Source organism: Notamacropus eugenii, chromosome 6 (assembly GCF_028372415.1).
Source record: "Notamacropus eugenii isolate mMacEug1 chromosome 6, mMacEug1.pri_v2, whole genome shotgun sequence".
NCBI lineage: Eukaryota > Metazoa > Chordata > Mammalia > Diprotodontia > Macropodidae > Notamacropus > Notamacropus eugenii.
The window spans coordinates 303,011,997-303,036,761 of record NC_092877.1 but is presented as its reverse complement, the minus strand read 5'-3'; the positions used below and the strand labels follow the sequence as shown (position 1 = coordinate 303,036,761).

Below are 24,765 nucleotides of genomic sequence, written 5' to 3'. Positions count from 1 at the left end.
TTTCTTTAACTTATTCTAACAGACAGTGTAAACAGATTTTAGTTAAAAATATATCAGCTTGGCTTTCACTAAAAAGGACAGCAAATATATATTAGTTTTGTTTTTTAACTATAATAAAGTCACTATGTGTCCTGGGCAAGTTTTCTATAAAAATTTTCCATGTCATGGACTTCTTGAAACTTTTTTTATTTCTGTTATCTATATATTTTTAGTTCTACATTTGTTGAGTTTTACTTGGAGTAAAGGAATTGTATTCTTTCCTATATATTGATTTATATATTCAACACTTAACCACCTGAATTTACTAGTTCCAAAGCCTAAAAGAAATAACTGACAGCCATAGAGGAGAACAAAAGGAATTACTTTCTATGTAGCAGTTAACTTAGTAGGTAAATACTCTCATATAAAAACTCTCATAAAATTCTCGTGTAACATAACTTCTTTCTATCTCCTAGGCTTGTGAGAAGGTTGGCATGCAGATTCCTCGATTCTGTTATCATGAAAGGTTATCAGTTGCTGGAAACTGTAGGATGTGTCTTGTGGAGATAGAAAAGGCCCCTAAGGTACTTGTTATCTAAAAGTATTTCACTATTTTATAAAGAAGAAAAGCTAAAATAATTGTACTTTATAGTATATTTTTGAGTGAAAGTGAACGTGATCCTTGTGGGTAGAACAGGTGGCATCATTGTCATCTTACAGATGAGAAAACAACTCTAATTTTCTGAAATGACTTGTCCAAAGTCACATAGCTTTTAAGTGGCAGGAGCTGGTTTTAAACTGATGTCTTCTTACTCCAGACCTGGAGTTCTCCATGCTATAAACATGTTTGGGTGGAAAAGAGCCAACAAGCTTTGTTTCTACATAGACCAAGCTGTTCTGAAAGTGAACAGCACACCTCCAATGAGACTGGTTTCACTTGTTCTTTACAATCCCTACAATTCTTTCCAGCAGTGTCAGAGGACAAAAAAATTTCCATTTCAAAAGCTCCTCGTTTGTAACTTGTTTAGGATTCACAGATTTCAATGCCGGGTGGCTATGACTAGTCTTTAAACGGTAGCTATAGCAGTTGACGGTGGACTGTAATGGAAAAGCACTTAATTTGGAGTCAGAGGACTGTTCAAATGTCAGCTCCGCTACCTGTGTGCTCTCTTGAGCAAGTCATTTTTCTGATCCCCAAATGCTTTATCTGTTAAATGAAGGGATTAGACTAGAGGTCCTCTTAGGATCCTTTTCAACTCTAAATCTGTCATCCTATGTTGCTTTCAAAAATCTTAAAAATCACTTTTGTGTTAAATATCATAGTGCATATTTAGCATCATATTTTATCTCTGTTCTTGAAATTAATAATTTGTGGACCTGTATCAGCAATTCAGGTCACTTGATCTTTATAGAAACTTAAATAGTGCCTGGCATTTGGGAATTATGAGTATTTTTGATGACTTCCAGCCCAGCTCCCAAAAACCTACTTCAGCAAAATCTTGGAAGTTCTCACCAGACAGACTAACGATCAAAAAAATCCAATGAAAAGCTAAGTAAGTGACTTCTTTCTTTCCCCGCCTCCACCCCCCCCAAATGCATAAGAGGTTGGCAAGAACCAAGAAAGAAATAAGAAAGCAGGTTACCAGCAAAGCCAGCACAAATGCAGGTTAGTCTCCCAGCACTACTAGAAAGAGGAGAGGGGCACGTTGTCTGTAGGACTCTGTGTCTCAATCAGTGAGAGTTGAGTCCTGTTTTTCTTCTTGCTCCTGCAAGAAGTCTCAAGATGGGGATATTCGATGGCCCAAGGAATGGCAGCATCCAACACATTACAGCATCATTCAGACCTGGATGGCCCAGAGGTTCTGGGATGCCTATTTCTAACTGACCCTGAAAGGCAAGAAAGGATCCTGAAGATCTAGTACACTGAACCTCAAAGATCTGGAGGTTTAGTGCATAGGGGCTAACCCCTGGAAATGGATGTCAGCGTGGGAATCTAAGGACAGACCAAGCAAAAATGAACAACCTACGCTAATGTGTAGTAGAGAGCTGATCCTGGCCCTGACACAGAGCCCCACTTCAGGAGTTTAAGTAAATCTTAAGATTTACTGGAGAGATAAGTAAATCAAAGAAAACACCAACCAGTATTAAAGATTATTGTAACACTAGAGATTCCCGAGGAGTAATTCCATAACAACTGTAAATAATAATGTAATGAAAAAATGAACTTTCCACAAGGATTACATAAATACCTAAAAGAAATGGAGCAATAAATAACAAGTGAAATAAAAATTTATCAGAAAAGAATTGAAAGGAAAATAAATAGCTTAGAAGTGAAAGTTTTAGGTCTTACTCAAGAAATACAGTTCCTGAAAACTAGAATAGATCAAATCAGTAATTCTATGAGACAGCACAAAATAAAGTCTAAAATCTGTTATAAAAATATTTTACCCAAGAAAACAGGTCAAGGAGATATAATTTAAGAATCATTAGAATGATAGCTAAAAAATAAGGGATGAGAGAGAAGAATGTACTGGGAGAAAGAGAAAGCAAGAGATAAAATGAGACAAATTATCTCACATAAAAGAGACGAGAAAGCTTTTACAGTGGAGGGGAAGAAGGGGGAGCTAAGTGGGAGTGAGTGAACCTTACTCTCATCAGAACTGGTTCAGAGGGAATAACATACATACTCAATTGGGTATAGAAATCTATTTTACCCTAAAGGAAAGTAGGAGGAGAAGGGGATTAAGGTGGGGAAGGGGAGGTGATAAAAAGGAGGGTAAATTGAGGGGGAGGTAGTTGGAAGCAAAACACTTGAGGAGGGACAAAGTGAAGGGAGAGAAATAGAATAAATGGGGGGAATGGGATAGAGAGAAATAAGGTTAACAATAGTAACTGAAAAAATTTTGAAGCAAGTTTCTCTGATAAAGGTCTCATTTCTTAAAATATAGAGAACTGAGTCAAATTCATAAAAATGAGAGCCATTCCCCAGTTGATATGATCAAAAGATAGGATCAGTTTTCAGATGAAATAAAGCTACCTATAGCCATATGAAAAAATATTCCAACTCACTATTGATTGGAGAAATGCAAATTAAAATAATTCTGAGTTTTACTACCTCATGTCTTTTAGTTTGGCTAATAGTATAGAAAAAGCATAGAAAAGGTAAATGACAAATGCTGAAGGGGGTTTGGGGAAAAAAGAGACACTAATGCACTGTTGGTGGAGCTGTGAACTAGTTCAACCATTCTGTGGAGCAATTTGGAACTACGTGCAAAGGACTATAAAATCATGTCTACCCTTTGAACAAGCAGTACCACTACTAGGTCTGTATCCCAAAGGAAATAAAAACCAAAAAAGAAAAGGACCTATATATACAAAAATATTTATAGCAGTTCTTTTGGGGGCAAAGAATTAGAAATTGAGGGGATGTCCATCAATTGGGGAATGGCTGAACAAGTTGTGGTATGTGATCGTGATGGAATACTACTACACCATAGGAAATGATGAGCAGGATGCTCCCAGAAAAACCTGGAAAGACTTGTATGGGTTGATGCAAAGTAACAACAATGTTGTGAGATGATTGACTGTGAATGACTTAGCTATTCTCAGCAATGTAGCGATCCAATACAACTCTGAAGGACGTAGGATGAAAAACGCTATCTGTCCATCCCCAGACAAAGAACTGGTGGCGTCTGAATACAGATTGACACATACTATTTTTTACTTTCTTTATTTTTCTTGAGTTTTTTTTGTCTGTTTTCTTTTACAACATGACTATTATGGATATATTTCGCATGACTACACATGTATAATCTGTATCAAATTGCTTGCTTCTCAGTGAGGGGGTGGGAGGAGGGAGGAAGTGAGAATTTGGAACTCAGAGTTTTAAAAATGAATGTTAAAAATTGTATTTGCATGTAACTGGGGGAAAATAAAATACTAAATTTTAAAAAGACTCATTGGGATTGGTGTGGTGGTGCAAACCTCTAATTCCTGCTCCTCAGGAGGCTGGGTTTAGTGTGAATTGCTTGAGCTGAGTAGTTCCCAATTTTAGGGAGCTAAGGTAATTAGGTGTCTATACTAAGTCTGACACCAATATAGTGAGCCCCTCAGAGCATAAGGGAAGAGAGGAAGGGGCCGGTTCTGCTCAAGGAGAGGTGAGGTAGCACAGGTTGGAAATGGAAAGGAGGTGGGATTGAGTCTGTGAGAGACCTGCTGCACTTTCAGACTGGGTAAGATGGGGAGACCTAGACCTTCACCCCAATTCTACCTCTCCCCACTCCCAAAAAGGAATAATTAGACTCCTTGAAAAAAGATTTGTGTTTTAAAGCCTGGACACTATTTCAAGAAATCATAGATTAAAAGAGGCAAGATAATTCAATACCTGGCATCATCTAGTAAAGGCCAAAAGGCAGAGGAAAGAGGCTCATGACCGAGAATAACTCACTCTACAGTACTGATTATAATAGATACGGGGGGGGGAAGAACCTTTATTAGAACAGAGTACTTCAAACATTCCTGTTAAAGAGTCCAGGATGGTGTAGGAACTTTGAGATATAAACACACGAGTCCAGAGAAACCTGCAAAGTTAAATTTATTTAAGGAATTGGGAGCTACTCTATGATGATGTCTTGCTGAGATTCTAAGGGGAAAAAAAGCCAGCGTCCCTTTAAAACCTTAATATTTTCAAAGGGCATTGACAATTAAAAAGCAAAACGTGGTAAAATGGATCTGTTCAGAGGGTTTGAAGAAGGAAAAAAGAAGGGATGGTAAAAGGCAGAATACACTCTTGCAAGAGGCAGGAAGAAGAGGTTGGAACTTGATATTTCTTATAATTGGGGACGTGAAACCTGGAGAAAGTAGGAAGATGAATATCCCTTACTTGAAATGGACAAAGGAAGGCTGAATACCCACACAGAGTTTGGTGTAGAAATATTTCAAACTCAACGGGGAAAACACTGGGATGGAAGGGAGGAATTAAGAAGGGAGATTTTACCCAGAAGGGAATAGTTGAAGCTAAGACAAACTTCCTCATCCTAAAGGAGAAATGAATGGGGGATTGGGGAGGCAAAGAAAAGAATGAGAATAGAATAGGGTGCCTTAGATTGCCTTTTAATGACTCAACAAATTGTACCATGTGATATAATAAAATATTATTGCTCATTAAATGATGAGAGAGACAATTTCAGAGAATCCTGGGTAGTATGAACTAACACAGTAAAGTGAGCAGAACCAGTAGAACAGTTTGTTCAAGAATATTGTTAAAAACATCTCCAAAAGACTTGACCTTGGTCAGTACAGTGAACAATGGGGTTTCCAGAGAATCTGTTCTTAAGAATTTTACTCCTTTCCAGACAGAGGTGATGGACACAAGATGGATGAAGTCATACATAATTTTGGACATATCTACTGAGTGGATTCATTTTGCTTGACTGCTTATTTGTTACAAGAATTTTTTTTTCTTTTCAGTTTTTAATTAGAGGGAGACAGGTTAGCAATAGTGATGTCAGTAACAATGGCCACGAAATACTAGGTTTAAGAAAAATGACACTACCTTAATTGTTCTTTTGTATCTCAATAAGAAGAAAGATTTTCTTCTAGGACCCAAGATTTAAAGATGTTCTGTATTATTGTACTATTTCTAAGATCAAAAGACAGGATTTATTGTGTCATGTTTGTCATGTAATTACTTTGTTTTCTGGTTGCGGATTCCTTTTTTTTTTTTTTACATGAAATATTGGATTGAGATATCTAAAGATAAGTTATTATTTTTACTGTCAGAGAGGTACAAGTATTAATGTTTTCCCATTGAAATTCCAGCCTGTAGCTGCTTGTGCTATGCCAGTAATGAAGGGTTGGAACATCCTTACCAACTCAGAGAAGTCCAGGAAAGCAAGGTACTTTACTATTACTATATTTTGAGTGTTAATCTCTAATTTTTGTCGTATGAGTTTAAAATTTAGCTTCACACTTGGAAAGTTGACCTTTGTGGTTGATGAAAGACTGGGACACTGAGAATAAAGAACAGTGCAGGGAAAACAGTTTGTGGTGATATTAAAGATGTGAGTCTGATAGGCCGGAGCTGGCAGTAAAAATAGTTTGCTCAACTTATGCTTGTGATTCTGCAGTTTGCTTTCCTGAGGCCATTGCCAGATAACTTTAATTGGCACTATCATGCACAATTATGCAGTTTTGCAAACTCATTTTTGTAGTATGTAATTCTATTTGTCTTCACTACCAGTGGTCTGATTTTGTAATTGTGGGGAAAGTGAGACATGAAGGCCTATTTTTATTGTCATGGCTCATAATTTTCTAGGTTCTTCAGTGAAGTTTTAGTGAAGTTTACGTTCTATGCCTTCACTATTTTTAGGTTACATAACTGAAATTGTTTAACAGAATAACTTAAATAATAAACAGTTATGTTGGCTCATGTTTAATAACAAATGCAAGGTTTTAAAGAAGAATTGCCTGTTAGTTTTCTGAGTTAGGAAAGTCAGCATGGTATAATGGCTGGAACAGCAGCTCAAAAACCAGAAATGTGAAGGCTCAACTTTGACACATCCTGGTTTTGTGACCTTGGGCAGATATCTTAACATCTCTGTGCTCTAGGCAACTCTCTTAGATTATAAGTTCCAAAGAAGGTGCCAACCTACATTGGTAGAGAGAGTTTCCTCAAGTGGGAATTCCATATGCCATTAAAATCATAGATTTGGTTTATATCCCTTATCCTCAACTCCTGATCCAAAGGTCAGTATTAATTGAGGAAAAAGCATATGTGAAATGTGTTGACTTTCTTGGGCAAAAAGAATTATATAAACACAGGGTGATGGTGGTTATTTGATTAATTTTACACATTATTTTTCCCTTACAGAGAAGGTGTAATGGAGTTTTTATTAGCAAATCATCCACTAGACTGCCCTATCTGTGATCAGGGAGGTGAATGTGATCTACAGGTATGTTGTTTAATGCTATAAAAAATACTGAGCTTGTCTCGGATTTGATTTTATTAAGTACATTGATTTAGCTGTCTCCTGCAATTTAATCTAGGATCAGTCAATGATGTTTGGAAGTGATAGAAGCAGATTTTTAGAGGGAAAACGTGCTGTGGAAGATAAGAATATTGGTCCTCTTGTAAAGACCATTATGACTAGATGTATACAGTGTACTCGGTGCATCAGGTAATTTTTTTTCTTTTTTTGTGTCCCATGCATTAATTTCCTTGTTTATTTAGTTTTTATAAAATGTGGTTGTATAATAACGATGGAAAATAAAGTTTTCTACAGGTAAAGTCTCCTGATAAGCTCTATGATGTTTCTGAATGGTTTAGCTCTAGAGTCATTTTTTAAATATTGCCTCTATTTCAAGAAATCCTTCTACATCTTGAAGAAGTGGATGTGAAACAGCCCTTCTCTATGACTAAGCCCATGAAGTTACAAATCTTTGATCTGATTTAAGTCTCACAGTACCTTTGTGAGCTAGGCAGGGCAGGTATAAATATTCCTGTTACACAGATGAAGAAGATGAAATTCAAAGAAGAAACATGGTGTGTCATGATAGAAAAAGCACCAGACCTGAGGAAACACCTCTGCATTGAACTTACTTGTGTGATTGTGGGCATCTCTTTTATAGTCTCTCAGTACCAATTTAAAACCATAATAATAATACCTGCAGTACATTCCTTGTGTGGCTATTGTAAAGATTAAATTACCTAAAAATGTGTAAAGTGCTTTATGATTATAAAGTGCTATAAAAATGTCAGGTGTTACTAATTGACTTACTCAACTTAGGTTGAATTTCAAATCAGTATCAAATGTCAATAAACATTTATTGAGTGCTTTTTACATGCAAAGATTGCACAGAGGAGATGGTCATTCAGCATGCATTTATTATATATTTATTGTGTGCCAGGCACTGTCCTCAGGCCTGGATTTCAAAGAAAAAATGAAAATAGTCTTTGCCTTTAAGGAGTTTACATACATTTGAATAGACAACATGTACCTGCACCTACATAGGTATGTTTGTATGAGCTTACACTTTAGCTCAAAGAGTTGACACTTAAATACATGAAGAGTTACATTATATAAGACAATACAAGGAAAAGGGGTATAATCAAAAAAACACTGATTTAGACCCAGGATAGCAAGGTTTGATTTTCTACTTTGACACTTGGTGTTGTGAAGAAGTCCCTGGCCTCTCTGAACTTCGTTTGATTCATCTGTAACTACTTGCCCTATTTATTTCATGGGATTGTAAGTAAAGTACTTCATAGACTGTAAAGTGATTATAATATATAAATGAGAGTTGTTACCATTGTTGTCACAGGTCATGAGAAAGTATTAATCAAATGAGTAGCATGGATAAAAACTCAAAAGAGAAAGAAAGACTGTGAGGGAGATACTTTTTATTTAAGTTTTGTAGCCAAAGGAAGGGAGTACTAAATGGTTTACTTTGTAAAATATTTTTGTTCTCTAATTTTGTTTCTCTGTTCTCCAGGTTCTTTGTAGGATAGAGAGTTAAATAACCACTTTGGGGCAGTGATGGTGTTTTTAATTAAACTTAAGAGGTTCTTATTCTTGAAAATAAACTGGCATTTAAAAAAATATTTTCTTTTAATAAAAGCTAATGATTGGAGGAAAGTATATAATGTTGGATTTGAGGATTTGATGGCATATTTTTATCCACTAGGTTTGCTAGTGAGATTGCAGGAGTGGATGATTTGGGTACAACAGGAAGAGGAAATGAAATGCAAGTTGGAACATACGTTGAAAAAATGTTCATGTCTGAATTGTCTGGAAATATCATTGATATCTGTCCAGTAGGGGCTCTTACATCTAAGCCCTATGCCTTTACTGCACGCCCTTGGGAAACAAGGTTTGTGTCTTTTATCTCCAGCACACTATGTTTGTTTTTCTCATTATTTACCTATTACTTAAAAAAAGAAAAAATGGTGTAGTGATTAGAGAACTGTCCTCAGAGCCAGGTTGAAATTCTACCTCTTACACTTAATGTCTGTTACCCCAGGCAAGTCACTTAGCTTCTCAGTAGTCTAGGAGACTCTGTAAGACTATAAATTTCAGAGAAGTGCCAGAGTTCTCTATACCATTGAGATTAGAGTTCCATTTCGTGTCCCTATCCCTCTTCAGCAATTTATAAGTACTCTTAAAAGCTATTTAAACTTAATTATGTTGGTTTGGTGCGATCTTAGTAGTATCCTTAAGAAATTCAAGACAATGGCTACATTGCATTCTATGATAATATTTAGCCTGTGCATATTATATTCCTATAGTGAACTTGCAAACGAAGTCCAGAATGATTATCCACAGATAATGAATTTAAATGAAAGGTTTTTGTTTTCTCTGTTTTTGGTATGTCATTGTTTTCCTGTGGCAGTAGGGGTTATGGTTTTTTTGAGGAGTTAACAATCACTTTAATCAAGCACATGTGTCAATCCTTTAACCAAGCACATATATCATTCACCTGTTTCAGGGGAGTCAGCACCCCAAACTGAAAAAAAATACAGAGAAATTAAAAGTCAGCAGACATGCTTCCAAAATGTCTGACCATCAACATACATACATCTTTACCAGAGAGGAAATATTTGGGTTTCTCAAAGCTGGGGGGGGGCTCTTTAGCAGCTTCCCAGAGTCCTCTTCTAGCCAAAAAACACTTCTAGTCAGTAAGCCCCTGCAAGTAATCATTTTCAAAGCTGATTTTCCGTACTAGCAATCATTGAAGTTGTCACTAAATTTTCGGGTAGACTTTGAAAAATTACCTCTCTTAAGTCTTCTTTTGATTATTAGAAAGTCAGAAATTGATTAGAAACACCAGTTTTCTTAAGGTTTGAAGCTAATTTTTGAATTTCTAATTCACTTTTCCTTACTGGAGTCAGCACAAATTTTATGACCACCTTTCTCCTTTCTCAGAAAGACAGAATCTATTGATGTTATGGATGCACTTGGAAGTAATATTGTTGTCAGCACAAGGACAGGAGAGGTGATGAGGATTTTGCCAAAGATGCATGAAGACATCAATGAAGAATGGATCTCTGATAAAACCAGGTGTGTGTGTGTGTGTGTGTGTGTGTGTGTGTGTGTGTGTATCTATATATATACATATATAGATACATATATGTACATATGTATATGTGCAACTGCACCAATTTCCCGTAAGCCTACTTTTGAGGCATACTTGAAATATATACCTTTAAACCAAGATGTTTGATATTAACAATACATCTAAAGGGTGGCTCTTGTGCCATTATTTGTCTGCCATGTCATTTCCTATGTGGGCTGTTGTATAGGAACTGTACAATTGGCAAAGAACTAATTTAATCTTAAGTTTTTCCATCTTGAAAATATATGTGATCATACTTTACCCTATGTAAACAGAGGTATTAAAGTTAAATATTTGTAAGTAAAGTGATCACAGAAAAACAGGAAAATGTTGGAACTACCATGTTAAACACAATAGCAGTTCATGGTTTCATATGCGGACCTCTTTTTGTATTCTTTGTATAGGAAAATGTTCATGCGTGTTGACATTTGTCAAATTTATGATAATGGAGGAAAATTCTTCTAAAGCAAAAATGGTACAACTGGTTAACATATTCACAGAATTTGTCATTTAACAGCTTATTTCTTAAGTGTGTATTTTCAGGGTTGACTGAACTTTAGAAAATACTTAATTTTAGTAAACAGATATTTTCTGCTATGTGTTAGTCCTTCATTTCCAAAAGGTGGGCAACACTGTTGTAATACTTAGTAATTTTACATTGTTTTGGAAACTTTAACCGATGCAGTATCTTTGTCACATTTCTTCTGTGAAGTCTTTAAACTTGAATGCTATCGTTGATCCTTTAGGGGAGGACCCTGTAAATATTATCATTTCTGTTGTCCAGGTTTTCCTATGATGGATTGAAACGGCAACGACTTACTGAGCCAATGGTCAGAAATGAAAAAGGGCTTTTAACTTACACTTCATGGGAGGATGCACTCTCTCGTGTAGCTGGAATGGTAAGAACTTAAAATGAAAAAACTCTGGTAACTGTAATTTTTCAAAAGGCTCCCATGTAAGAATAAGAGGAATGTTCTCTGGTTCCCTGCTTCTCCCTGAATTATGTTTCTGATGGACAAGGTTATAGCATATAAATGGAATTGTCATATGCTTTGGACAAGTACTGAGAATTATCTACCCCTCAGTTGAAAACTACTGCCACTTTCCCTCTTACCCATCAAGGTAGCATCATGTTCCTTGGTCTTGTCATCATCTTTGTTTCTGATTTTTTTCCCCCAACATTTTAGATGTATTTAAAGTTTGTGCAGTTTTACAGAGTAGCACTAAAGACTTTCTGCCATGCTGTTTATTGAACTTATAATATATTACCTTTAAAAAGCAGAAGTTTGGTCTACTTTTTTTCTGCTAGAAAACATTTCAACTTTGAACTTTTGAATGATGGCTAGGTTCTTTGTTTTTATCTAGCCTACTGTAATAGACACTTAGTGTTGATGTACTAATATTATTCTCTTCTGTTTCTAGTTACAGGCAGTTCAGGGCAAGGATGTGGCAGCAATTGCAGGAGGTTTGGTGGATGCAGAAGCCCTCATATCTATCAAAGACTTACTTAATAGAGTAGACTCTGATTCCTTGTGTACAGAAGAAGTCTTCCCCACTGCAGGAGCTGGGTGAGCAACTTATAAACTAGATTTTTTTAAAGGTCTCATGTAGGATCTTTTATGTATTTTAAGTGAGAATAATTATAATGAGATAACCTCAAAATCATTTAAATTTGGAAGGCCAGGAAAAGTACTTCTAAATACACACACACACACACATATACATGTGCTCCTATAATCATGTCATCCTTGACAAAGATCCAAGCATAGAATAATAGGAGCTTAGATGCTCTAGATGGATGCAATACTTGATCAAGACTAATGTAATTTGGAGAACATTTCATAGCTTCTTCACAGATGGTGCTATTGATTAGATGATGTGCTTTAAAAAAAAAAAATTTGATTGTTTTAAACTGTCACAAATTCTCTTCTCATCTTACCACTTCAGTTTTCATAACATTATACGTATATTGTGTTTCCAGCACAGATTTACGCTCTAACTACTTACTTAATACAACAATTGCTGGTGTAGAGGAGGCAGATGTTGTCCTTTTGGTTGGTACAAATCCACGTTTTGAGGCACCCCTGTTTAATGCTAGACTTCGGAAGAGGTTGGTATTTCCAGAGATAAAATAAGTTTCTGTAAGATAATTGTTTATATTTCTATACAGACCTGTCTTTGTGATTTATATAAAACCATGTATTGGTTTGTTCCTAGTGTTTAAAAGAATATGATATGAACTAGTATTAGAAAAAAATAAAACAAAACTACATGTTAGGATTTGTAATGATAAAAATACCTTGGAAGACTTTCCTACCATTTCTTGTATTGTTTGAAAGCTCCTTCAGTCTTCTACTGCATTTGGAAAGAGCAACAGCTTGTTTGCTGTAAGTTTATAACTTACACTAGAGCATTTGTATGAATAGCAGGAGAGGGGTAGGGGAATGTGGGTAGGGAAAAATAGAATAAAATGTGCAGATTTTTTTTCACTTATGTCCTGATTCTCTCCTGAGAATGTGTCCATTTGGTTGATATGTTAAATGGTTTGGGTTTAATTGCAAATTCAGATGTTTTGTTTTTCTAAACATGGAGCATTTTCTGTACAATGATTAGACTGTCAGTAATAAGGTTTTAACTACTTAACTTAAAATTGAAACTTTATTGTGACTTATTGTCTTTGTTATTCCAGCTGGCTTCATAATGAGTTAAAGGTGGCCCTTATAGGCACAAAAGTTGATCTGACATACAGCTATAATCACCTGGGAGATTCTCCAAATATCCTTCAAGAAATTGCTTCAGGAAGCCATCCATTCAGCCAGGTTCTCTCACAGTTATACATTGATTCAGACTTCACCCAATAGCTTTAGCAGGCTGTTACATTATATTGGTTAAGACCATAAACCAAGACATCTCTGTAATCCTGCATTAGCTGGTAAAGAGTATGTTTTGAGTACACATAAGCTTTAGAGCATCTTCTGGCAAATGCAGATTTTGGTTATTTTAATAGCCAATTTCTTATCTTTGGGACCGTGGCATATGTGTGTGCTCACATGCATGCACACATGTTAAAGGTGTTTCTTACCTTTGAAATTACTGTTTTTGTTGTTTATTTTGTATAGGTCCTGAAAGAAGCCAAAAAACCAATCATAGTTTTAGGCAGCTCAGCACTCCAACGAAGTGATGGCGCTGCAATTTTGGCAACTGCTTCTACCCTTGCACAGAAGATCAGGATAAAAAGAAAAGTTGGTGATGATTGGAAAATTATGAATATCCTTCATAGGTTTGTTGAAAATTTTTACCCATATTCTAATTTCAGTACTTTCTGTTTTATGCATTGTGTACAGTATCTAATTCTTGGGTTTGGATATAGTTTGCCAATGAACTCAGTATTTTTATAAAACAATAAGCATTCCAGTTGATGTTTGGGAAGAAAAATCACATATTTTAATTGGTAGGATTTAAGCGAGTCAGCATAAACTTAGCACAGTGGTGCAATTGATATTTCCTGCATTGATTTTGTCTGTGTTCATCCTTTGTTGCTGAAGAAGACCATGCCATCAGAGAAATAATGACATGACTTGCACTTGACTTTGTTTTGAGTGAGGGAGGGCTGTGCAGGTCACCAGCCTCACTTCTCCTCCAGAGCCATCTGAATCCAGTGACCAGATATTCATCAGGATGACTGGAGATGACCCAGGATGAGGCAATTGAGGTTAAGTGCCTTGCCCACGGTCACACAGCTAGTGAATGTCAAGTGTCTGAGATGAGATTTGAACTCAGGTCCTCCTGACTTCTGCACTGGTGCTCTACTTGTCTCAGTAAGATGGAGGTAAAATCATGAGTTAAATTTTAGAATATTTGTATACCAATTTTCACATTCCTTAATATAGTAGTGAAAAATGTCTTGGCATTTCCTTTGACCCTTCCTTAAGTATGTGGTGTTTCAGTGTGCCTCAGCAAAGTGAAGAGAAGTTTTTATCTTTGCTTGTCTTCACATTGTTAGGACTGTAAATATTGTACTTTTGTAATGTCTATCCCTGTCCTCTTTTCTCCTTATACTATAATCATAGTATAAGCCATTAACTGGGATTTAGAGGGAAAAGCCAAACAGATATGTCAGGCTGTATGTGTTGATCTGTATAAGTTTTAGAAAGAGTGGAGCCAGAGAAAAGGGCACAAAGTCTTTGTAATTTGTGTGACTTAACCTCAACATTCCCTATTTCTCCTCATCGAGAAGGAAGGGAGAAAGGTCTTTACAGAACAACAACATCTATTGAGAGAAGAATGGACGCTCTAGTCAGAGCAATCTTGTCCTCTGTTCCTTTCAAGTATTTTTTAAGGCAGAAGAGCAGCTAGTTTCATATACAGAGGGTATTCAGAACCAAAATTTCACCCCTTGATTTCTGTTTATTAGGAGCTACGACACAGCAGTTCAACCCAGAACACTTACCACATCGTAGTAGAGGTGTGCCTGAATTTAAGAAATCTTCGTTATACACAGATCACGGTTTACAGAACATAAGGGCTTTATTTTCCTTCTTTTGTGTTTGTTTTATATTGTTTAAGAATCCTTCTTTACAAAAAATAACTCACCTTAGGTGTCCTTTCACAGAAACTTCCCCTAATGATTTAAAATCTATTTATTTTCAGTAACATCGATTATGTAGTGAAAAATACATTTCTACATACTAATTCTTAGTAATGTTTGCAGACAACTAACAGTATCAGTTTTCTATTCACTAGATTAGAGGATTGATTTTAACTTGAACAACAAACATTTACCAAATATCTATATGAAGTATACTTATGCTAGGTGCTGTCAGGGAATAAAGATAAATAAGTTATGTTCTGTGCCTTTCAGGAACCTAGTCTTGCAGAGGACTTCAGAAATACACAAGGAACTATAAATGACTTGAAGCTTAGAGAGTACATGATACACATCATTACTGTCACGCTTGCTGCATCAAAAGCTTAATTGTTTCTGAAATATAGAAGCAATCAGTCAACAAGCATTTATTAAATTCTGTTAGCCAAGCACTGTACTAAACACTGGGGACACAAAGAAAAATTAAAACAGTCCTGGCCCTCAAGGAGACTATGTTTTAATTATGGAGACATCACATTGTAATTAAAACATACAGAATACTTTACTTTGAGAGAGGGCTGCACTGCTATTAGGGGACCAAGAAAGGACTCCCAGAGAGTGGTCTACTTAAGCTGAGGATTCTGAGAGTCAGAGCTTGGGAGGTAGAGCATTCCAGGGGGTGAAAAGCCAGAGCACAGGGGCAGAGATGGGAGTTGTAATAATATGTACAGGGAACATAGGTCAACCAAGTATATCTGGGTCACAGGAATGAAAAGATTGGAAAGGTAGAAAGCGGCTGGTTGTGAAGAGCTTAAATGCCAAATAGGGGGCTTCATATATGATCTTAGAGGTAATTGGGACCTAGGGGAAGATGGAGGGCAATAACATGGTCTTTCCTGCCCTCTGGGATATCAGTGGCATCTGAGTAAAAGATGAATTAGAACTGAGAGAAACATGAGATAGGGAACACAGTGGTGATAGGGTGATGACTGTGAATGGAGAGGTAAGAGATGTTGTAAAGTAGAAACCATAAGATTTGTCCATGGATTGGCCTTTGTGAGGTAAATGGAAGAGAAGCCAAGGGTGAGAAGTTGTAAACCTGTGTGACTTGGGAGGATGTTGGCACATTGGACAATAGGAAAGCTCAGAAAAGGGGAGAGTTTGAATGTATTGAGTCTGAGATGCCGCCTGAATGCCCAGTTCAAAAGGTTAGTGATTCTGGACTACAGAGAGATACCTGAACCCATAGAAACTGGTGAGATCACCAAGGACAAGGGAGAAAAGAGATGAGAACCCAGAACAGTCTTGGGGGCACAATACTGATCAATAACCAGCAAAAGATAAGAGAAAGTCACGAGGACCCAGGGAGGAAAGCATGTCCAGTGTCCAAAGCTACATGCAAGTCAAGAAAGATAAGGGTTGTGTCATCAGAAGCCCTTTGAAGAAAGTAGTTTCAGTCTAATGATGAAGTTGGAAACTGGATTGCAAGGATTTAGAAGAGAAAAAATAGAGGCACCAATTGTAGAAGTCTTTCAGGAAGTTTGGCAGAGAAAAATGTAGGTTTGAGGGAGGACGACAGAGACATGGATGTGTTTGTAGGCATCAGAGAAAGAGCCTGTGATAAGGCAAAAATATTTTCTGTGACTCCAGGTTATTGTTAGAAGTATGAATTCTTTCTTCATCCTTTGTGGCCCCACATCTTGTCACTGACTCACATTTGTGGGTCTTTCTAAATTTCTTGGTTTCTAAAGCGTAGCCTTTAATCACAGTGCAAAAGGATAACTATTCTTTAAAAAGAATATGTAGTAGAAATATTGTGACATAGTAGTTAGAGAGTCTGGTTTTGACATTTACTGGATGTGTGACCCTGCGCAAGTCATAATCTACACCAGTGAAATCACAGATCTTATTTTCCCTCTCTCCTTCCTCACCTCTCACACCCCATCAACAGATGTGTGGTCATCCTTTTGATGGATTCAGTAGAGACAATATATTGTACCTTTGGTAAAAAATTGGCAGAATTGTGCAGTACTAGAAAGAATCTGACACTGATGGTTTTGTCTCACAGGAAAGGTCCCTTCACTTCTTTGAGGCCCAGTTTTCTCCACTGTGGGCTGTCATTAAGCCAGGCCTATCTCTCAGATTTTGTATTCATTTCACCAGCGCCTATGAATGTGTATTGAGAATGTTTGACTTTTGCTGTGGTGAATGGGAACCACCCAAAGAGAGCATTGGAGTTAAAGGTCTTTAGCTAGTTTTCTGAGTTGTCCTTTGGTGAATATTGTGTGCTATGGAAGAACCTTGTGGCCTGGAGCAGCAGATCTTCTCCTCCTTGCCAGTGAAGGGATTGCTTTTTATCTTGATAATCATCTTTTTGATGAGCAAGAAAAAGGAGAAAGAGTTTCAAAGGTGACATTGGCTTCATTGAATTTTATTGTCATCACAGGGTGGCAAGCCAGGTGGCTGCTTTGGACCTTGGTTTTAAACCTGGAGTAGAGGCGATTCGGAAGAACCCCCCCAAAATGTTGTATCTTCTGGGAGCAGATGAAGGTTGCATCACCCGCTCAGATTTGCCAAAGGATTGCTTCATTGTCTATCAAGGTAACTGGCACTGCCCCTGAAATAGAAATAGAAGGAACAGTACAGGCAGGATGCCTCTTGGAATTTATCATCTTTTATTTTAATGTGCCCCAAACTATTTATTGTTCAATACATTTAGTGAATTAAATAGATTCCTCTTGAATATTGGGGGAATCAGGCCTACTTATAAACCTTAGTTTTATGATGTTTACAGTCAGTAGCTACAATAAGAGTAATTAATCACTTTGAGCCACTAAGGGAAATTATAATATTTATGCGTGAAGTTGTTGTGTGCAAATGTTGGAGAAATATAGGGTTTGAGAATAAAATGTAGACAGTATCATCTGGGCAAAAATGCTGGGGGGAAATGATGTTAATCTGGCCTGTCTCTTTAGATTGTTAGCCTTTAGCTATGAAGAGCTATTTGGGGAATCTTCTAGAGAGTACTTTAACTTTGATTCTTAAAATATTCAGTCCACATAACTAGAACTTCAGCATTGTGTACCTCGGGGCATTAATTAACTTCAGGCTTTGTACTATTTTCTCTTGACCCATAAAGTTTTTTGGATTTTTTGTTTTGTTTTGTTTTGTTTTTTACTAAAATCACTCCAGTATCTGTTTTTGTTACACTACTTTCATTCCTATGCATATGGATATATACTGGCTAACCATGTGTTAAATACTGTATGTTAAAGGTATTCTTTTTAGGGAAATCAGAATACATGCTGTCCTGAAGTTGGGGTAGGGTGAAAATGGAGAGAAAATTTGAAATTCAGAATTTTGGGGAAGTGAATTTTGAAAACTAATTTATTTGTGAATAAAAGGCTTTCTTTTTAGCCATTCTATCCTTTAACAACTTATTGTTTCTATATTTCTTTATGCTTTTTTCTCCCTTTTTTAAATTTTCCTCAGTGTATATGTGTGCATATGAATGAGTAAATTGGCTTACCTCTCAGGACACTCCTATATTTTGAAACCTTCTAACTCCCTTTCTGTGATTTCTTTCTCAAGGTTTTTATTAGTAATTAAGATTGTTAAAGGTATTTGTCCTTATTTTTCTTTCCCTTTCTCTCTTAGTAGTCTTCTCAATCCCATAAATCAACAAGCTTTTATCGAGTGACCACTGTGTGAAGGGCATTGTGTTAGGGATAGAAAGACAAAAATTAAGTCTTGCCCTTATGGAGCTTGTATTTTGTCAGTAGAGAAAATATTTACTTTAAAACATACATAAAGAAGAATATACATAATCAGGATAGGCCAGTTTTGTCACTGGCAGCATGGGGGATCAGGTAAGGTTTCATGTAGAAGGTAGAACCTGAGCCCAGTTTTGAAGGGAAAAAGGAAAACCAGGATATAGAGGGCATTTGTGAAGAACAGGAGGGCTAATATGGCTGCATGGCAGAGTGGTAGGAGGGGAGTCATTTATGAATAAAAAAGTCTGGAAAGGTAAGTAAGAGCCAAGTACCTAAAGGACTTTTGGTGCCAAACTGAGTTTATATTTGATCCCACAGGCAGTAGGAGACCATTAGAGTTTATTGAGTTGGAGAATGGCATGGTAAGACCTGTTCTTTAAGAGAATCGCTGGAGCATCTGTGGCACTGAGAGAATCTGGAGGTAGAGAGAATTGCCATAATTTAGGCCTCAAATGATAAAAGCTTGAATGAGGAAGGTGGTCATAGGAGGAGAGAGAAATGAATGTATGTAAAAGATGTCAAAGAGCAGTCAGCAAAGTCTGACAGCTGATTGGGTTGAGGGAGAGTGAGGACTGGAGGATCGTTTTTAGGCTGTCTGTGTTCCTGGAAGGAAAGTGGTATCCTTAATAAAAACATGGATGTTTATAAGTTTGCCCTTTTGTAGTACAACTACTTTTATACATAACCCTTCAAAGTTCTGTTGAGGACAAACTCTTGTGGAGGGGATTTCTACATTGGCTGGGGGTTAAGCTGCATCCTTTCTAACGTCCCCCTTCAACTCCTAAGATTCTGTCATCAATAAGATTTTGAACTAGAGAATTACCCAAATCAATATCTTCTACCTACAGCACACTTTAAGTTACACCCCATTTCCACTTGTTCATCAAAAAACCCTGTGCTGAGAGAAATACAAGCTTTAAATAAGATGGTATTATCAAAGCCAGGGGAGGGGAACCCCCAGCCCCAAGGCCACATGTGGCCCTCTCAGTCTTCAAATGAAGTTTGGATTCAGACAGAGGGCCACACTTGAGTGGCCTTGGGGCTGTGGGTTCCCCACTCCTGATCTGAGTCCAAGGAACTTAAAAGTTAGTTAATATGAGAAAAGGTGGCATGGAGCATTAGGGGCCTGCCATTTGTATAGCTTTATGGTTTTTAAAAACTTGGTTACTTATTTGACTCTCAGAGTGCCACAGTGAGACAGGTACAGGTATTCACCCCCTTTTATGGAAGAGGAGCTGCAGAACTGGAGGGAGCATCCTCAGGATCATAGAGATTTGTGGGCAGAGCTAGGATTCAGATCAAAGGCTTTTAACTCCAAACTTGCTGCCTTTAATACAGTTACTTTATAACCAGATGTACTATGTGAAAGAAAAGGGGCAGTATTTATGATCCTTCTGTATACAGAATGATGCTTGTGAGGACTCCATTCTTTAGCGATCCTTTTTTTTTTAATGGCAGCAGAAACAATGTAACAAAAGGGTTTGGAACCAGAAGACCTAGGTTCAAATCCCATCTTTTCTCTCAGGTGACTGTTGGATCGTTTACCCTTTACTGGGCTTCTGTGTCCTTTTGGGAAAGTCACTGGCTTTAGAGTCAGAAACCTGGGTTCAGATTGTATCCCACTGTCATTCACCTTCGTGGTTTAACTTCTTTGGGCCTTGGTTTACTCATCTAGAAAATAGGGGTATTGGACTGGGTACCCTCTTAGGTCCCATCTAACTCTGCATCCTCTGCCTCAGGAAAGTACCTTTGTGCAATTTTAAACATCTATAAATGAGATATTTTTTTTTAAACTTATGCCAAAGAGTAATTTTTTTCTTAATCAAAATGAAATTTAGGAGATAATAGCCAAGTTCTCATTTTTTCTACTTGAAAATTGCTGATGCATTGTATCAAAGTATTTTTTACTTAAACTTATTTTGTTTCCTTTTTTTTTTTTTTTTTTTTTTTTGGCAGGACATCATGGTGATGTGGGAGCTCCTATGGCTGATGTTATACTCCCAGGAGCAGCTTACACAGAAAAGTCTGCTACTTATGTCAATACAGAGGGCAGAGCTCAGCAGACTAAAGTAGCAGTGACACCTCCTGGCATGGCAAGAGAAGATTGGAAAATTATCCGGGCTGTCTCTGAGGTATGATTTTTAAGACTTTTCGAAATGAGACTGCTGCTAATCAGGGCTTTGAACATTAGTGTATACATCAGGTTGCAAAGATTTTCAAAGAAGTCTAAAGTGAAGTCTGAAATCACTGTGGAATGCTCCTCATAAAAAGTGTTCTCAGAAAGAGCCTAAACATTCAGAACTGATATTATTCTTTTTCCTTTCCTTTTTGTTAAAGACATATACAGCACTGGTAAAGTTTCCCAAAGACAGCAAAATAATATCACTGCATTTACATTTACTGTGAAAAAATATCTGTAGTGAAAAAGAAAAGGTTAATTTCTACATAATTATTATAAGTGATTAATCACCAGGGTGAGCAAATGTTTGTTCAAATTTAACTTTAACAATTCATTTCCTTTTTAAAAGTTTTATGCCATTTGTTTTTTATATCAGTAATTTTTGAATATACCCTTCCTATCCAATCTGTGAGTTTTCTAATAAGACTTCCTTCTCCGCCCCCAAAAAAAAAGTTGAGCAAAATCAATCAGTGCACATGTTGACTGCATCTGAAAGTACATGCAGCATTCTGCACCTATTTCCCTTCCTGCCTCTCTAATTATCACTCACTTTTAAATGAATTCCTGTTTAAGGGCATGTTATCTGTGGATGTTACAATCAGGACAAAACAATCAACTGAAAAAACGGCAGAAAGTGAAGACAGCACTGATCCTTGGAGGATCAGGATTGGAACAGCTGACTTCAAGCCCTGCCTCTGCCATTGAGTAGCCATGTTTTAGTGGGTGAATCATTCAGCTTTTCTGAACTCCAGTTTCCTCATCTGGAAATGGGCCTAATAATTTTGATTCCTGTCTCACGATGTTATTTATGTTACCACAAATTCCTGTGTAAATATGCAATATCAGTGTAGATTATGGCTCTGATAACTCTTGTGTTCCAAGTGAGTGGTTAAAAAGTGAATCGCTTATGGACATAAATACCAAGTGGTAATGATATTCTTAGTTCATGTTAAATAAAATTAGAGATCTTTTTTTTTTTTTTAGCATCATAACAGCATTTTCCTTTTTGTCTGGATGATTTCTAGATAGCTGGCATGACTCTTCCCTATGATACCCTGGACCAAGTGAGGGATCGATTGGAAGAGGTGTCTCCTCACCTGGTCCGGTATGACCATGTGGAGGGAGCTAATTATTTCCAAGAAGCAAGTGAGCTGGCCAAGGTATAAAGTGCTTGCCCTGGGTGTTGTTTGGTTTGTAGCCTTTTAGTGTAATCCCATCCTGTCATGGTCCTGGATTTCTCTGCTCTTCTTGTTTCTTTTTGTAGCTCGTGAACGAAAAGCTGCTTGCTCAGCCTCTTGTTCCACCTCAGCTCACAATAAAAGACTTCTATATGACAGGTATGTAGGCTGGCAGAGCCACTCTCAGAATCTATTTTCTACCTTTTAATTGGTCAATAGAGCTACTGGTAGCTGTTATTTTTAAAGTGGTTCTAGAAAATAAGGAAAATGGGGGGAAAATACTTGAATATTAGAAGTTATTAATTCATCTTTTCAGTCAGTAAAATTTCTTTGAATTGCTCCCTAGCACAGGTTTAGTTTTAAAAATCCAGAAATAGTGAAATGATTTAAAGTGCAAAATTTAAGGTAATATTTTGGAGTAGCTACTGGGCAGGTTTTTTTGGAGCTTTAAGATAAAATAAAGTGAATTAAGGGACATTTATATTTTTAATAAAATGTTAAGGAATGTAGGTTAAAGTCTAAACATATCCCAGGAACCAAATCACCATAGTGAGTGGTCACCAGAATTTCTGCTTATTCCATATATGGTCCAGGAAGTAAGTACCTGGCCAAATCTACTTAGCTGCTGCTTTAAGCATTCCAGAGGATCTTTCAAGATCTTGCTCTATATCCTTGGTGACCCTAATTTAGGTCTTTGAGGTTGGCAACCAATGCCCTATGGGAACATCTGAAAACTGAAAACTCATCTGACTTCTAGATCCAAACTAAATTTGTCATGCCCTCTCTTTAAGTGAGATGTCTTAAATGTATTGGAGGTCAAAATATTAGAGAAGTAGCATCCAGCATCTAGGCCAAAGGTAGTAGTAATATTGGGCCATTGTGACTGATCACCTCCCTGATAGCTCATGAAAGTATATATCAGCATATTTAAATATGTGATAATAAGTATACGTATATGAACATGTTATATTTAAATAAGATATTATGTGATTAGCTCCCTGTGTCCAAAATATGTTGGTCGACATTCTGACCTCATAGTATACGTAGTACATTGACCCCTTCTTTAACTTTTCTAAGCCTGACTTTATGCTTCTTATTTAAAAATAGATAAATAAAATCTTTTCTCAATATCTTCGCAGATCCTATTAGCAGAGCATCACAGACAATGGCCAAGTGTGTGAAAGCTGTAACTGAGGGTGCTCAGGCAGTAGAGGAGCCATCCATATGCTGAAACATCACACACAAGTGAATGGAAACCCAGTTTTGCTGCAGATGCTAACAAAGACAAAATTATGTTGCGATGATCCCTTAGAGGTTCATCACTCTATAAAAACAGTCTGAATAATGTAATATTTAAGGTTTTATACACCAGTGCTTACTTGGAAATTATATTCAACAAAGAGCTTACTGTGTCAAGAAATATGTATGCATTTGAAATGTTCGGTTGTGTACAAACATTAATTACATAGTTTATTAAATACAAATAGGGATATTCTTTTGTGTGACAGCAAAGATTTAATAAGAAGTCTTTGTAAAAGCAAATACAAAGAAAATCCTGAAAATGAGAACTGAAAATTTTTTATTATATCTTCATGTGTCAGTTAAATTTATTACAGGGATAAAATGTGAGGGCAAAAGTTAGAAATCATCTCTTGCTAGAGCTAGGAACTTTACATTATAACTGAAAAATATTTAAGCATTCTCTCGTCATTTTTAGAGAAGTTCTTTCATGTATTAGAAGTATACACCAGATATATCCATTTTAGGCAGTTGTGATCCATTATTCCTGGGAATTTACATTTTCAAGTTTTGCTGATACCCACATTTGTTCTCTTTTTTGTCTAATTGCTGTGCAGCACTTTGTTTTTCTAGAACAGATTTTTGTGAGTGTGAGGTAGGTAAGAGAAGTTACAAGGGATAAAGAAGTTAACACAAATAAAAAAACAGAGACCCAGAAATAAGGCATGTCATAGTTTGAGGAAACTCCAGTTGTGATCGCATCTTCCTTATTATTTAACACAATCTTTTACATCCGTAGTCAGCTGTGCTAGTATTAGAAGACAAAGTCATCAGGTTTCATAACTTTCCATTGTCATGGCAAAGAGAAAGTTAAAAAAAAAGTTACAAACTGGGAAATAATTATAGCCCAACTTCAGAAACATCATGAATGGTTAGTGTGTATTTAAAAAAAAAAACCCAAAAAACTTGCATTTGAGAACTTTTTTATTTTTTGCATATAGTGATAAAGTCCATCACCCTAGATTTGGGAAGCCATTGGTTTTCCTGATATGCCAGAGAGATCCTTTGAATTGTGAACATCAGCCCTATTATGAAAACAAAAAAACATCTGGATACAGCAACTCTGGATCCACAGATCTTATTCACTAGATATTAGTGAATAAGATATTAGATATTAGATATCACTTCAAAATTTACCCAGTGTAAAACCACAGTTGCTGTAAATTATATATCAGATTTAAACTTTATGCAAAAATCTTTTCTAAACTTCACCAGAAAACATAATGAGAGGTGAGGGAAGTATGTTTTATAAAAGAGTACAAGAAGGGGAAGGACTGTCCTCAAATGAATATTGGTCAGGTAGGATGGAAAACCCACTGAATGGTAAGGCTTGAGTCCTAGCTTTTCCCTTAATTCACTGAGACCCTGGGTAAATCACTTTACTTCTCTGTGGCTTACATTCTTTTGTCAATAAGAGGGCTGGGCTAGATACAGCAGCGGGTGGCAAACCAACACCAAGGTCTGCTGCCTGTCTCTGTAGGCCCCACTCCCAAGTTAAGAATGGTTTTTACATTTTAAAATAAATTCACTGTATTGTTTTTGTAAAACAGGCCCTTGACCTCTGGATTGGAGCATTTCTAAGGCCCCTTCCAGTTCAAAATCCATTATTTCTTAGGAGTAAGGTTTTTACCTGAGGCCTAAGGAATGATGTCAAGGACA

General features: G+C 36.7%; 1 protein-coding gene across 1 annotated transcript in view; it reads left to right on the top strand.

Annotated features, from left to right (window-relative positions):
- Window positions 1-23,394, top strand: part of NDUFS1 (NADH:ubiquinone oxidoreductase core subunit S1) — a 28,291-nt gene extending 4,897 nt beyond the window's left edge. Inside the window, exons 4-19 of the mRNA XM_072617361.1 lie at window positions 456-563; window positions 5,800-5,876; window positions 6,851-6,932; window positions 7,027-7,157; window positions 8,665-8,850; window positions 9,903-10,037; window positions 10,877-10,991; window positions 11,515-11,660; window positions 12,074-12,202; window positions 12,782-12,911; window positions 13,212-13,372; window positions 17,124-17,278; window positions 20,407-20,582; window positions 21,655-21,789; window positions 21,894-21,966; window positions 22,947-23,394. Coding sequence (XP_072473462.1) covers window positions 456-563; window positions 5,800-5,876; window positions 6,851-6,932; window positions 7,027-7,157; window positions 8,665-8,850; window positions 9,903-10,037; window positions 10,877-10,991; window positions 11,515-11,660; window positions 12,074-12,202; window positions 12,782-12,911; window positions 13,212-13,372; window positions 17,124-17,278; window positions 20,407-20,582; window positions 21,655-21,789; window positions 21,894-21,966; window positions 22,947-23,038 — 2,031 coding nt within the window. The 3' untranslated portion in view covers window positions 23,039-23,394. The remainder of the gene's footprint in view (window positions 1-455; window positions 564-5,799; window positions 5,877-6,850; window positions 6,933-7,026; window positions 7,158-8,664; window positions 8,851-9,902; window positions 10,038-10,876; window positions 10,992-11,514; window positions 11,661-12,073; window positions 12,203-12,781; window positions 12,912-13,211; window positions 13,373-17,123; window positions 17,279-20,406; window positions 20,583-21,654; window positions 21,790-21,893; window positions 21,967-22,946) is intronic.
- Window positions 23,395-24,765: the final 1,371 nt, after the last annotated feature.